Source organism: Notolepis coatsorum, assembly GCF_963971535.1.
Source record: "Notolepis coatsorum genome assembly, chromosome: 2".
NCBI lineage: Eukaryota > Metazoa > Chordata > Actinopteri > Aulopiformes > Paralepididae > Notolepis > Notolepis coatsorum.
In genome coordinates this window covers 37,814,003-37,828,935 of record NC_140166.1, presented here as the reverse complement: position 1 = coordinate 37,828,935, position 14,933 = coordinate 37,814,003, and the positions used below count along the sequence as shown (strand labels likewise).

Here is a 14,933-nt window from a genome sequence, read left to right as displayed (position 1 = left end):
CGTGATCGAAAGTGTACATAACTATCTTCGTACCTAGAACAAATGTTCAGACATATATGTCGACAATCAATCTCCCATTCACTGTATATAATAATACATTCTTAAGCATTGTGGTCCTCTTTAACTCACAAACCATTGAGGTATATTGAATAATGTTAAAAGCTACGAAAGATCTCCTCCAGATGCCTGAACGAGTGAAAAGGTGTTCGTAAATGGCCAAAGGCTTCTCAGTTGTGCTCCCCTGAATGAAGAGCGTCACTCATTCTTAAACTGAAAGTGCGTTCTCATACACCGGTATTTGCATACAGAAACGCCCCGCCAGCTCCTTATAGGGCTTATAGGGCAACTGATTCGACAGGTAGCACGAACGTAATTTGAGATTAGAGATGGGAGACCAGAGATGGGATGTGCGCGCACACACACACAAATGGAGAATGGCTTATAGCAGACTTAATGATGGGATGTGCGCGCACACACACACAAATGGAGAATGGCTTATAGCAGACTTAATGATTTTAGAATATTTCAGATAATGAAATTAAATGTTTATATCATCAACTATCCAGTTAGTTTATAGTGTAACATTTGGCTACTTTAAATCATTGAACGTAGAGAGAGAGGGAGAGAGGCTCAGCCCCCCCCCCTCCAATACCTGGAGCCTGATGCATGAAGCGATATATATAAACAAAGCCAGTTATGTTTGAACCTCGCTTGTCAAGCCTCATCAATATAACCCCCCCCCCCTTTCCTCACTAATGGAACTGGTGTCGTGGAGTCACTCCGCTGTGAGCGTTTCCAGGGTTAGAGGCTAACGTTAGTTAGCGGCTAAGGTTTTACCGCGATGTGGACACAGGAATGGCGAGGATGCCAAGCATGACACATTGAACCCGTTGCTCGCGCTGGTCTGTGTCTTATGAAATTACAATTGCATGTCATTTAAGGTCCGCGCTGCTCTTTCAGACATCACAATGCCTCGTTGAGTCATGACTATAAATGTAAAACGTAATTGTTAATGATACAAATATTGTCGTATTTATTATTATTGTAAATATTTAATTGTGAGGATGTAGAATCACCAATGATTTCTCCCAAATGAAGCCCTTAAGAACACAGCCACACACCAGTCTTAGGACTGCCTTTCCGTGTTCGTAAATCCTGTTCGTAGCTACGAAATGATTATCCGAAAAGAAACCATTAGATCATTCCAAATTCGGCCCAAGAAGTAGATTTACAAAGAAATGTGTTTGTAATTTTCTCGTGTTGTTTCTGTGCACCTGCAAGATTTTTTTTTTCATGACATGTTTGCCCACAATCACCAAATTCATAATTACCCCACACGTAGTTCCTGTTTGCTTAGACCACCCTTTTCCCGCACTTCCCAATCTCAGTTTTGTTTGCTCTACCGAGGGTCAAAGTTGTGGAACTCTTTGCCTCCACATATTTTGGAATTTTCTTTTCTGAAATTCAAAAGAGCACTGAAATCTCATCTCCTAGATCACCAATATTTCCCATATGGACTTCCTTTACAAACTGTAGTCTGATGGCTTGATGTATTGTGTTATTGTATTTTAGTTTTATTATATATTCTTACTGTCATTGATTGTTTTCTCTATACCAGAAATCGTATGGCATGGGGTGCCTACTTCGGTGTCTATGTAGGCCTGCTTGTGTGTGTTTGTTTGTTCAGAGGGGGGGGGGGGGGGTTTATTTTATATTTTATATTTATGTAATTTTGCTTCCTGGTGAATGCCACATGCAAGCCCCTTGAGGGTTTTTAGGCAATTCTCCTACACATCCCTTGTGGACTATATTGTATTATATATGTAACTGTTTTCATATGTGTAAATAAACAAACAAAAAAAAAATATATATGCTTTTGCAGAACTCTAAATGCATAATTTAGACTGGGTGCTTGTCCAATTGGGCCGGATTCTGGTAAGAAAGCGTACCCCACACCTCACTACCAGAATTGGTTCTATGACATAATAATTTGAGCCAGATTCAAATGTAAATTTGAGGTTTTATTGCATAGAATGCCCTGCACGCTTCTCTCTCAGTTAATTTACTGCTGGGTTAAAACTTCCAATGGAGTTTATTCTTAATCCTACATAATTATAATCTGTATAGTTGTCTAATTTGTGTGTTCCTAGTGTGAAGCTATGTGTTTCCCTGAGATCTCCCCCCCCCCCCACTCTCTCTCTCTATCTCCCTCTCTCCCTCCCTTATCTCTCTATCCCTCTCTCTCTCATCCTCTCTTTGTCTCTATGTGTCTTTCTCTCTCTTGCCCTCTTTTGACCCCTCTCCCCCCCCTCTCTTTCCCTCTCTCTCTCTACCCCCCCTCTATCTCTCTCTATCCCTCTCTCTCATTCTCTCTCATTTTCTCTTTGTCTCCGTGTGTGTGTGTGTGTGTGTGTGTGTGTGTGTGTGTGTGTGTGTGTGTGTGTGTGTGTGTGTGTGTGTGTGTGTGTGTGTGTCTCTCTCTCCCCCGTCCCTCTCTCTATCTCTCCCCCTAGGATGGTAGGATTGCTAATGGGCCATCATTCAAGTCAGTCGGCTTCAAAGCAAGGGGCCTCTGCTACGCCACCGATTACTTCACATTAATCAACCCCTGGTGCCAGCGCTTCCTCTTGCTCCTGGCTAGTGGTGTGACGTGGGAGGACATTCTACAAGGCACCCCTTTCGAACCTTGCTCATAACTTCATGCATTGACCCCATTGAAGCTCTATTTAAAGACCACATATTATGGGCCATTTCCCAGTTTAATATTTACATTTTCCTGGTCTGTTTTTAGCGGTCAAAAAGCTCCAGCTGTCATTCAACAGTTCAGTGAGCCTCAAAACAGGCCGTTTTGGCTCCTGTCTCTTTAACACTTTGAGTGCCAACGACGCTATATGTCGTTAGTTCATACCGACCGGTGAATGCCAGCGACGACATATAGCGTTTGTTTGTCGTTTTTCTTTTTATTAGCGATTTGAATTCATATTTCATCAATCTAGTCTCACGTTAGTGCTGCAACCTCTCTCTGAGCTCCATTGGGAAAATACCGCCCCCTATCGTCTCTCCCTGTTGTACTGCACCCCATTGGATTAGACTGATGGGGGGGGGGGGGAATCCAGTTTCCTCATTTTACTTATCCGGCAAGCCATCCGAAGAGATCCAAGTCTTCGCCGACCCTCAGAACAGCGTGGAATCGGTATTTCCACTACCAGCGCTGAATCAATAAACGCGATCGATATTTGGAATGGCGATCAGGAATTGGAATAATCTTTTTGGAGAACATCTGAGCTGAGGTAAGGAATCTATTTTACCATTCTTAGGATAATCGGATCTGTTTTCACAGAAATATCAGCGTGTGCCGTGTGTGTGTGTGTGTGTGTGTGTGTGTGCGCTGATCACGAAATGAGAGAATAGATTTTTCAGCTCGCTTCTCTAGCGTGCATAAGTACACATATACTATCGATAATCTAGCGTTTATTTGAAAACGATTCATAAATAGGCAGAAAAATGACAACGTTTTTTGTGTATTCCAGAATATTCCAGTAAAGGCCGTTTATCACAGAATCTTTATATTTTCCTGAAACTTTCAAGAAAACGAGGGTTTTTCAAAATGGTATAACACGGAAATGAACCGATTAAAAAACAATCCGTTTCGACAATGTTGACTGCAAACAAGTCATTGATAAGCGACGGCCAGATTAGACACATAGCCATAATTTAAGACATCGTTTATGCGTTCACAACGAAGTGGGTGGTGGCATTCAACAGAGGTAAGGCACACCGCATTGCTGGTAATCAAAGTGTTAAATGAAGATGAACTATTTCAAAGGCAAAAGCACAAGGAACTATTAACCCAGCGGTTTATATGAGGACCGTCATATATACTGTAAATCGATTTGGTTCTACATGGTCCGCAAGCCACGATTACGTGGAATAAGTAAGTAATTTGGCTTGACTGGTGCCAGTGAAAGTTAGCCTGCAAACAAACTTTATGCTAGCAAGCCTTATTGTCAATAACGTTGCCTATGGTTGACAAACTAAATACAATAGTATGTTTGATAACCAGGCTGGCTTGCTAGCCAGACATGTCATCGTCCCCAAATCAACCTTTTCACCATATGTTGTGTTTCAGAACTGAGAACTCTGTATAGAAGAAAAACTCACATTCATTGGGCCTCATTCAACAATACTCTCTTATTATTTTTCTTATATTCTTGCTTACTTGTCTGTTAAGAGAACAATAAGAAAAGCCACCGCCACATTCATCAAGCCGTTCTTAAAGTCCAAATCTGTTCTCACCCAGGTTTGTCAAATGATGAATCCCACTCATTTTTCCTCCGTTTTTCTCCCATCCCAATGTTAGTCGTTATGCCAATTCCCAATCCCCTTCCTGGTCGCTGCGCACCTACCCCCCACAGTCGGTCTGGGAGAGTGGAGGCTATCACGTGCTTCCTCCGACACACGTCTAGCCAATCAACCGCTTCTTTTCACCTGGCAGTGCGGACTCTCACTGAGAGGGTGTAACGTGTGGAAGGATCACACTACCCCCCTTAGATCCTATCCTCGCTGAGCAGGCGCCCCGACCGAACTGTAGGAGTCGCTGTTTACAACGACCAGCTTTCCCACCCCTAACACTGCCAATTGTGTTAGTATGAACGACCAGCCAAGCTGATAGCAATGTGGAGAGCTGGGCTCGAACCCAAAATCCCACTCATTCTAAACGGGGATGCGCGTTCTCGCGCAAGTCATTTGCATACAGAGACACGCCTCGCGGGCTCATTATAATACGAGGGCCGTGTGCGAACTTGGGTCTGCATTGTATGAGCGGATCCCCCGGCCGTATTCAAGCGCTGGATCAAAATTAGATAGGAATCAAATGTATTGTCATCATACAGCACCTATTTATTAGTTATATAGTGGAATAGACTATTAATATAGTAGTAATATAATAGTAGTTGCGTGCTTCTGGCCACCTCTCGCAGTGCGCGCACACACACACGTACTGTATATACAGTACGTGCAAAATTAATCATTCCAGCAAAGTATGTCAATAGTGAACAACTGTGTGCTTGTCAAGAGCCAATCGCACAGTAGGTTGGGAAATACTTAACGGTTAAGCAGCCACTCATCTGGCTCTGCAAATAGATCTAGAGTCTGAATATCTCCGCATATAAGCCTGAATGGCAGTGCGCATAGTACAGTGCGTGCTCCAAGTCAGACTGGATGGCACATCTCTCTCCATTCTGAGAACGAAACGAAAGTCAGTTGTTTATTTATTTATTTTTTACTGTTTGCATACGAGGTGGTCCGCAAATGTTCTTGATAACAATCTAGTGGTCCGCATAAACAAGAAGTTTGGGAACCACTGGATGATCTCTAAATATGCGTTCTATGCTACGTATACAGTACTGTATATCTGTATGTCATGTATGTCATAAATGTCATTATATATATCTGTATATCTGTATGTTGTGTATGTCATAAATGTCATTATGAATTGAAAATGGGGGACCTAGATGTAAACAAGACGAAAGTCTTTCTCTGGTCTGCACACATTGGGTGCTAACGATGAATGACGATCTATCGCTTGTGTGCCACCACTCTAATCAATTGGAGGACGAGCACATTTGCGAATGCTTAAACTATATCTTAAATTAAGGCTATGGGTCTAATACACCCGTCGCTTATCAATGACTTGCTTGCAGTCAACATGTATGAAACGGAATGTTTTTTCATCAGTACATTTCCGTTTTATACCGTTTTGAATACGAGAATAGTTTTGGAGATTTCTAGAAAAAAATAAAGATTCCGCAGGAATAGCCCAATGACAACACGTTGTCATTTTCCGGCTGATTTATGAATAGTTTTCAAATAAACGCTAGATTATCGATATTATATGTGTACTTATGCACGCTAGAGAAGCGGGCTGAAAAGTTTATTAACTATGCCGTGCCTGGCACTAACGTTACGCACACACTGTACACACACAGGAGACACGTTGTGATGATCGCTGTGAAAAAAAACATCTGATTACCCCAATACTGGTAAAATAAAGTCCTTACCTCAGATCAGATGTTCTGCAAAAAGATTAATCCAATTCCTGATCGCCATTCCAAATATCGATTGCGTTTATTGATCCAACCTTATACTCCGAAACACATAATCGACACTTCTTCCAGTGCCCTCAGTGGATGCAATAGTCTCAGGTTACATGGCTCAGAAGTAAAATGTGGACCCCAGAGTTTTTTCTTCTGATGCATTCCCATCGACTCCATTCCAATTGGTGCAATACCATCCGGGAGACGATAGGGGGCGGTATTTGCCCTTTTCGAGCTCAGAGCCATTCCCAATGATAACGTGAGGCTGGATGGATGAAAAATGAATGGATATCGCTAATAAAAGAAATAACGATTAAATAACGAGATTTCTCGTTATTGGCACACAACGCATGGCGGCCAACAACGAGATTTCTCGTCGTTGGCACCCAATGTGTTAACAATTGTGTGTATTGAGCCATACTGTATTGTACCCATTCTGCAATCTGTTAATAAAATCTTCAATCAATCAATGGCCTGGGCGGCCAGAGCATAACTGGTCTAACAGCAATATATAATCCATTTCAGACAGAACGCATGCAATAAGTTATAATAATAATAATAATAATAATAATAATAATAATAATAATAATAATAATAATAATAATAATAATAATAATAATAATAATAATAATAATAATAATAATAATAATAATAATAATAATAATAATAATAATTGAAAAGTTCTGTATTTTTAAAGTCGTATTTGGGGGCAATTAACCAATGGTATGCTTTTTTTTTTTGGGTACGATTTTCTTATCTGGGTAACAGTGCTCTCGACCACTCTTAGAATTTGGTCTTGCCTGAGAGAAAAGCAACAATAAGAAAACATTTCTGAATCCCAGGTAAGAACAAAATAAGAAGAAATGCTAGTTAAGAGCGAAATCTGTTCTTATATCGCTTCATGCATGAGGCCCATTGTCAATGTGGCATCACTGCTTTGGTTCTTAATTCTATGTTGGTCGAGCTGTACTAGAAAGCCCTAGTCATGTTTTCATTGACTTCCATAAAAGCCACTATTGCTATGGCTACTGTGATTGTAAAGTCAAGGGACCTACTTACAAACATGGTATAAACGTGATCAGTGTTGGGCAGTGTTGGGCAGTGTTGGGCAGTAACAGGCGTTACTTAGCTTCTACCAGTGCCAGTGAAAGATGTAAACAAAACACCACCCCGGTCTGAAGAAACTCGTCATTGGGTATTATCGTCAAGGAGATTTTACCTATTTCCACGGTCGACTCACCCTCATTACAATGCAACATAGAGAAAATATACCCACAAAGAACAAAGTCAAGCTGCCAACAGAGAAAGATGTTTGCTGGCTGCCTCCAGAGAGAATATGCGGTGATGGAGGCTAATTTGAAGGCCACACTCAGAGAGGTAGACTTTGTTTCCACCACAGCTGACACCTGGACAGCTGACAACAGAAGCTAAACACGTTGTACATTATACTTTTTTTTTTTTACCCCCCGTAAGCGGAAATAACAAGTAACATACTGTAAGCAGTAATGTAACTAATTACTTTGATACAAAGTAATGAGTAAAGTCATTTTGATTACTTTTTTAAAGGAGTAATCAGTAATTAGTAACTAATTACAATTCCTGAGTAACAATACAACCAGCATCATAACACTGTCCATATGAGCCTTCAAGTGATCTCTTTTCATCAGTATTATATTTTGGAAGCTAAATTCAAATGAAAGAGGCTGATCTGATATGAAGTACCCCCACCAGGGGTTTGGTTTCTGAGATGCTGGCAGTAGAAAAGTATTAATTAGCAATGCTAGTGGAGGTCACCAAGGTTCTTCACATGCACATCCTTCTATAGTTATTTATACTACGTAGTCATTGGGGAAAAACATTAACTTTCATCATTGCTTACATCAGTGATACTAATGTCTACTAGTTCCAATATCTAAATATCAAAACACCAAAGGTGCTTTCTGGGTGGACTGAAACAACTCACAAATCACACAGGCTGGAGTCTCCCTTTAAAACCACTTAAGGATCGGACGGCCCGTATTCGGGCCGCCACGCACACACGTGCACGTCTGTCGGCTCGGGGCTGCGTTTTCGCCGATCAACCAATACATTGTTGGAAAGTTGATTTATTTTTACTTCAGTGTGTTCAAACCTCGGTTACTCTATTTCATTAGCACTCAAAGTGATTAAAAGAAACTTCAGAATGCTACCTTTCAAAAGAGACCAGACTCATGCATGTGCTATAAGTATAAAGTATAATAAATAGCTAATTACTTTGGGTATGCAATCGTCAAAAAAAGAAAAGAAAACAAGCCCCATTTTTGCCCGATGCTTAAGATGTTTTTAAGTGAAAGGAAATCCAATCAGGAGCCAAACAATGAATGTACCAACGACTTGTGGCAGCGTGGAGGCCTCCAGGTCCAGCATGATGGTGCCCTTCTCTATGCAGGTCCTCAGCTCAAACAGGCTGTGCAGAGACAGCGTGGCCACGTGAGGTTTACTCCAGCGCTCACCCCCCTTCTCCACCTTCTCCTCAAACTTGATCCACCTGGACGCATGAAACAGGAAGTGACATTATATTTAACGGGATCATGGTTATCGGATTACAAACGAAATTGGTACCATAACTGGAATCCTTCACAGTTACTGTAAAAAATATATATATACTTTTAGAAAAATCACTAATAAGTGATTACTTGTTAGATGACTAAGAAATATGTTTGATACAAATCTGTTCTTTTTGAGATTATCAACACAGAGACTTTATATACATTGAAATAATGGCTAATTATGACAATAAACAATGATAAATTGAATTTTTTTTTAAATGGCAGTCAATTAAATTAGGGAATTCATTTAATTCACATGACATGTCGTGCATTTCCTACCAAAATGGCATTTGACATACATTTGAGAGAATGGCACAATGGCATGAACACAGCTCTTTGACTATGGTTGGCATGAACACAGCTCTTTGGTTGAAATGCAATGTGATCCAAAAGTAATTGAATATACCGGTAATAAAAACCTTTACTATGTTGGTGTAATCCAATGGATTACTTTACTCATGACTTTTGGAAGGTAATCTGTAATCAGTAAAATAATACATTTTTAAATAAAGCCTCCTAACTCTGGATACATTTACTGAAGCTCAATTCCCTTAACTTTGAGACATGTGAAAATATTTGCTAGGCTACTCTACACAATAAACAAATTATGTTTATCGATTTCTTCTATGATCTTTACATCTTAAATATGTTTGAGTGAATGTTGACAAGAGTGCATAATTAGGTTAAGATGCAATAGCACTGTCCCAATGATGGAAATGTATGTTCATTCCACATACTGTAGGAGATGTAGTTGTTATTCTTGAATGGACTTTTGATATCCTGAAGTCATGAAGCCGTTGTGATGTCATTCAGGTGTTTCAGTTGTTTCACCTTGTCTCCATACTTCACTTCAAGTCATCTAGTTCAAAACTGAACAACACTGATGAGCTCTGCTCTCTGTCCATTCTTGTTGTGTCTCGCCTCACAAACACTTCCAGAGCCCTTCAATCTTTCAGTATTCTAATCAACTGGCACAGAACAAACAACAACTTTCAATGTGGCTTTTTTCCTTAAAGGAACACTCAAGAAGATTGATATAAATTTAATCTCTGTGTGTCCAATAGCCGCAGAGACAGGTCTGGGTGCATGCTAGCTTAGCTTAGCACAAGGACTGGAAGCAGTAGGGAGCAGCTAGCCTAGCTTAGCACAAGGACTGGAAGCAGTAGGAAGCAGCTAGCCTAGCTCCATCAAAATTTAAGAAATACAACTTCCAACAACTACAAAACGGATGCACAGAGATGACATTGATATAAATCTTCTCATCTGATTCAGAGGAAGATGGCAAATAAGTGTATTTCCCAAAAGGGTGGGATTGTTCCTTTAAGGCAAAAGACTGAACCAGGGCCCTCATTTATCAACAATGCTTAGAAAGTGTTCTATTTTCGTTCTTAACACTTTGGCGACCACAGTCTTGCGGCGATTTATGCCTCAGAGGACAGAGGTTTGTTTACAAACCGATGTACTTTCTAAGAGCTATATATATAATTTATAGTATTGCTATCTGTCCATTCTCATTGTCACTTGAGTGCATAAACCGTGCCTTCATAATGGCTTAAAGAAAATAAAAATCCATCGGTTGGTTGTCATTTTATAGCGTCGTGAATATAAGGTTTATCGCGCTTTTCGTCTCGTCTTTTTTCCAGGAAGCTAGATAATAGGCTAAACGTTGGCGCCGTTATATCAAACGCCATTTCTGCTGTATATATACGAATGAAATAAAACAAACTGCGTAGCATCCGGACTATTACAGAGCATCTATGGATGAAATGGGGGCGGCGGGGAACGCCGATTAGTATTATTGATTAGCAATAGAGTGTGCGTTCAGGTAGCCAATGTCAGTGATCAATCACGTTAGGTTTTAAAACAATGTCCAATCCAGCTGTAATTTGGGGTAATATTATCCTACCGTCAGGCCATGTGATCGCCGGCAGCATTTCTTCATTAGTCATCGGATTCTGGTAGATCGATATGTCCATTGGCTAATCATAAATCCCATTATTCCAGGCTGAAATATGCGTTCGGTAACGGGATCAAAGATGGAGGGTCTTCGTTTGGAATCGAGGCTCATATGATCCGCCCACAGACTGTAAAAGATTTTTTTTTTACAATCGCCCTCAATGATACTGCAGTGGAGCGATGGCCCCCCTAAGCGGATCTGGCCGGTATTGCATGTTTCGAAAATCAAATATGTGGGTAGGTCATGCATCTCGATCGCGGACGTTAATAGCGCTATAAATATGGAATAAAACAATAACAACTTGCCACGGCTATATACGTGGCTCTGGTCCACAACGCATGGAATCGAAACACGTATATATACGTGGACGGACCTTAAAGTGTTAAGCACAGAATTTAGAATGTCTACGCACAGAAAAATCGGGATTTATCACACGTGCGTACACAGGTCGTACGCACACCTGCAAGTACTCCGTGTTGATAAATGCCACTTGTTCTACGCTCCGAGCTCGTGCACGATTTTAAGTATTTGCATATAGAACCGCCCGTAATTAACCTTATACGGTAATGAAACACCCCCATGAAATGTGAAAAAGTGGACTAAACCGAGCGAACGCGTAGGAGAAATATGCGACAGGCTGACAGACGTGTACACGGTGATGTCGGAAACAGTCGATATGATATCTATTAACTTCCTAAAGACCATTGCTGCGCAAACACTAATAAAGACTGTTAACCACTGTTTGGCGTTGGTGTCATTAATAATAACCATGCTGGAATATGAATGCCCTTTTTCGTTTTGTTCTTTTAAAGTTCGATTACCCAGGGATTAAAGTTCTCCGTCAATTTGATTACAAATCGCGACGGATTTTCCGTCAATTTTCTACCTGCATGGTTTAATATGATTTGTAGAGGCATAGAATCTATTTTGATGTCGGTATTAGGTATAGCCTATATAAATTATATATGCATAGCCTACATTATGCAACAGTAATTTGCGCATAACGCAGCATGGCACAGACATGTCACACGGAGCCCTGTGCCTGCATACAGTAAACTAACTTGATCGTTAATGTTGTGAAGGATCAGATTAAACCGAATATATATATTTATTTATGGATATATATTTAATAGTATTTGTATATCGTTTGATATCCCTTGTATATTCTTTGTACATATACACTGAATATCCCTTTAGTCTACTACAGCCCATAATAGTTCATTCTCTCATTGGACAAGAACCTGGCGCCAGCAGACAGGCCCCTTGAGTCAAGTTCAATAGTGCCGACGAACATGTCCCAACTAGCCCCGGTTCCGCGTAGGAATACGGCTACCGAAATACGAATGGTACTATTTGTTCACTGTGCATATAAATAGGGCGCAAGTAAAGTAGAACTTCCTTTTAGTCCATTAGTTCTTTACCCTCCAACCTAGTAACAGACGTGAAGCCTCACCCACGACCCACGTGTGGTGCAGTATGGCCTATTTTGGCCCCAGAATAGGCATTGAGACCTCGTGTAAATTCATAGCTGAATTGTCATAGTTTGGCACTGTACCGTCGAGTGGGACGTATTTCTATTAAGTTAATAATAGTCTATTATGTATGGTGCATCGTTCGGTTAGAGTTCTAAAGTGAGCAGCACCCCCATCGTTTCCTCGCGTTATCTAGAGTCTTAACCAGGCTGGGCAGACCACGCGTGGTGCTTTCATCCGAGGAGTTCTGGGCGAGGACGAGTGGACCTGCACATTGGATTACCTACCCGGACGACTGCTGAGCCTATACGGCATGGAATATCTATTTGCTTTGGGTGCTTTGATTTGTGGAGCGGATAACAGCCAACGCCAGTGAGTGTTGGAATTACCCCCGAGAGGAGCCCAGGTGAGACGGCGCTCAACCCAGACCGAGGCCGCCTCGCTTCTCCTTCGTTGTGGACCTACAGCTACCGTCTACAAGAGGGCCCAAGTGTATTCATCTGTGGATCAAGATCCTGCGGGCACTGTTTTCTGTACCTGAATTCTCCCCAGGAATCGTTGGCCAGATGGGATGCAGCTGACGGCTCTCCAAACCCCCCCCCCCCCCCCTTACTGACTTACAACCAGCAGGACCCCTTTAGTATCCCGCTATAATCCTTAAGTACCATCGCTATAGTTTCCCTAAAGAACCAGGTTGCATACTTGCTTCCTGCGTAACCAGAGATTGGACATTCAGTGTTGATTTGCCTACGAATACTCATTTGCCTTACAAGTGCATTCAAATCATAAATGTAATTAAGTGAATGTTGTATATACCTTTTGCTATATTAAACCTTCGCCTGTTATATTTGTGTGGACCTGATTTCATATGTGGGAAAGTGTTCATCATACTTAGATATCGTGTACTGGATGGCCAGAAGTTAAAGTACATCAAGCGGTAGTGGTTTAATGATACCATACTTATCAATACAGTCAGGGAATTGTACCCCTCAGTTACAATTGGTCCTTCGAGCTGGAGGGTAACTAGTGTAATATTAATATAGTGTTATTAATATTGAAATGGCCTATGATGAACACTCCACGAAACGGTCCTCCTAACGTAGAACGCCCGCGGCGCAGACGACAGACACCTCAGTACTTAGAGGATTACGCTGTCAGTCAACTACCTAGCCTTCTACAGACGGTAAACGCGGTAAAAGTAGAAAGTAAAATTATGTCTGACCTTAACGACCAGGTTACCCCGACCACAGAGGCCCTAGTGGGTTCTAATGTAACTGACCAAGCTCACGGTGGGGACCAGGAGGGAACAGACATGCCTTTACCCCCCGCCAATACCGAAGAAGTAGTCCCCGACCAGCTCCGGGAGGAAGACAACCCTCCAGAGGTGGAACCCTGCACGGAACAAGATGAGGAGAGCGCCGAGGAGATAGAGCTCCAGGACTCCCCAACGAGGACAGCCAGGAGCGGCTCACCTCTACAAGCGTCTTCCCCCAGCGAGGCGGAGAGGATGCTGTCACAGGCGTTCCTCGTCAGCCTGACAGCCTCTACCGAACGCGATCGACTCCAGGGTGAACGCGATCGACTTCAGGGTGAACGCGATCGACTCCAAACACAGCAGCGGAGCGAAGAAGAGCACATACGCCTGGAGATGAGACGCCTTCAGACGGAAGAGAATATGGCAAGAGACCGGTCCGACACCCAGCGCGCCGCTGACGGTGCCCAAAGAGAAGCAGAGCGCGACATCGCTCTCATCCAGCGCGAAGCCGAGCGCGACAGACTACAAGCCGAGCGCGACAGACTACAAGCGCAGCTAATGGAGCAGCTGATCACCAGGGCAATACCCTCTCCCTCCACCAGGGGTTCAAGGGCCTCGTCGAGACAACAGTCAAGGGCAGCATCCCCTAACCGACCAAGCGACCCTGAACTTGACCACCAGAGAGAGCCTATACCCCCCGCAGACCCCCTTCCCCGACCGGTCCAAGCGAGACCCAGCTACAAGGAAGGAGCAGCATACACTGCGGAGAGGCTAAATAAACGACTACAGGATCTAGAGGACCTGACAGAAGAAGAAGAGGGAGAGGAGGAGAACCAAGCCCGACGACAGCACAGTGCTCCACCGGACCAGGAGGTCCAGTACAGCCCAGGCTATACCCCCGCGGCGCTGCGCTACAGACCCCCGACTCTATTCACGGGTGAGCATGACGCACGACCAGCCCCGAGGAACAGCACCTGGACCAGCGGGCCATGGTACCCTGCCGGTACCAGCCCACAGAGAGGCGCAAGAGGAGACTCGCCTAGGAGGCCTCTCTCCCAACGCTCACCGATGTGCCAGCCATCCACGGCGTCATACATTGGCACACCGACGTTTCCAGACTTCACCCATGAGAATCGAGCACAGTACACGGAGCTCCGGATGTGCTTAGAGACAATGATGGTGGATGTCGTTGACGAACGCCACAAGTATGCAATATTACTGAAGCACCTGAAAGTACCCCGAGCGCACAATATAGCGCTAGCCTATGCCACCTCTACGACCCCATACACCGCGGCTCTAGCAGCGCTGGACCAGAGATATGGACGTATATGGGATTACGTAATCCAAGAGATAAGGCATATTGACCGCCTACCCCCAGCAACAGACAATCGCTCACTAGACGACCTGTCTATAAAAGTGCAGTCCCTGGTAGGGATGCTGGGAGCGCAACGAGAAAAGGGTATGCACGAGCTATACGCCAACTCTAACGTCGAGAGGATTTTAGAGAAGCTGCCGCCCGCCAGACAAGAGCGATTTAGGCGGCAAAGAGACCACCGTGATCCTAAC

General features: G+C 43.0%; 1 protein-coding gene across 1 annotated transcript in view; it reads right to left on the bottom strand.

The window, feature by feature from the left end:
* The window catches only part of LOC311224144 (electrogenic sodium bicarbonate cotransporter 1-like), a gene marked incomplete at its 5' end in the record, with an annotated part of 219,271 nt that overhangs the window by 111,474 nt on the left and 92,864 nt on the right, over positions 1-14,933 (bottom strand). The window contains one exon of the mRNA XM_084309001.1: positions 8,462-8,622. Within this exon, the coding sequence (XP_084165127.1) occupies positions 8,462-8,622 (161 nt within the window). The remainder of the gene's footprint in view (positions 1-8,461; positions 8,623-14,933) is intronic.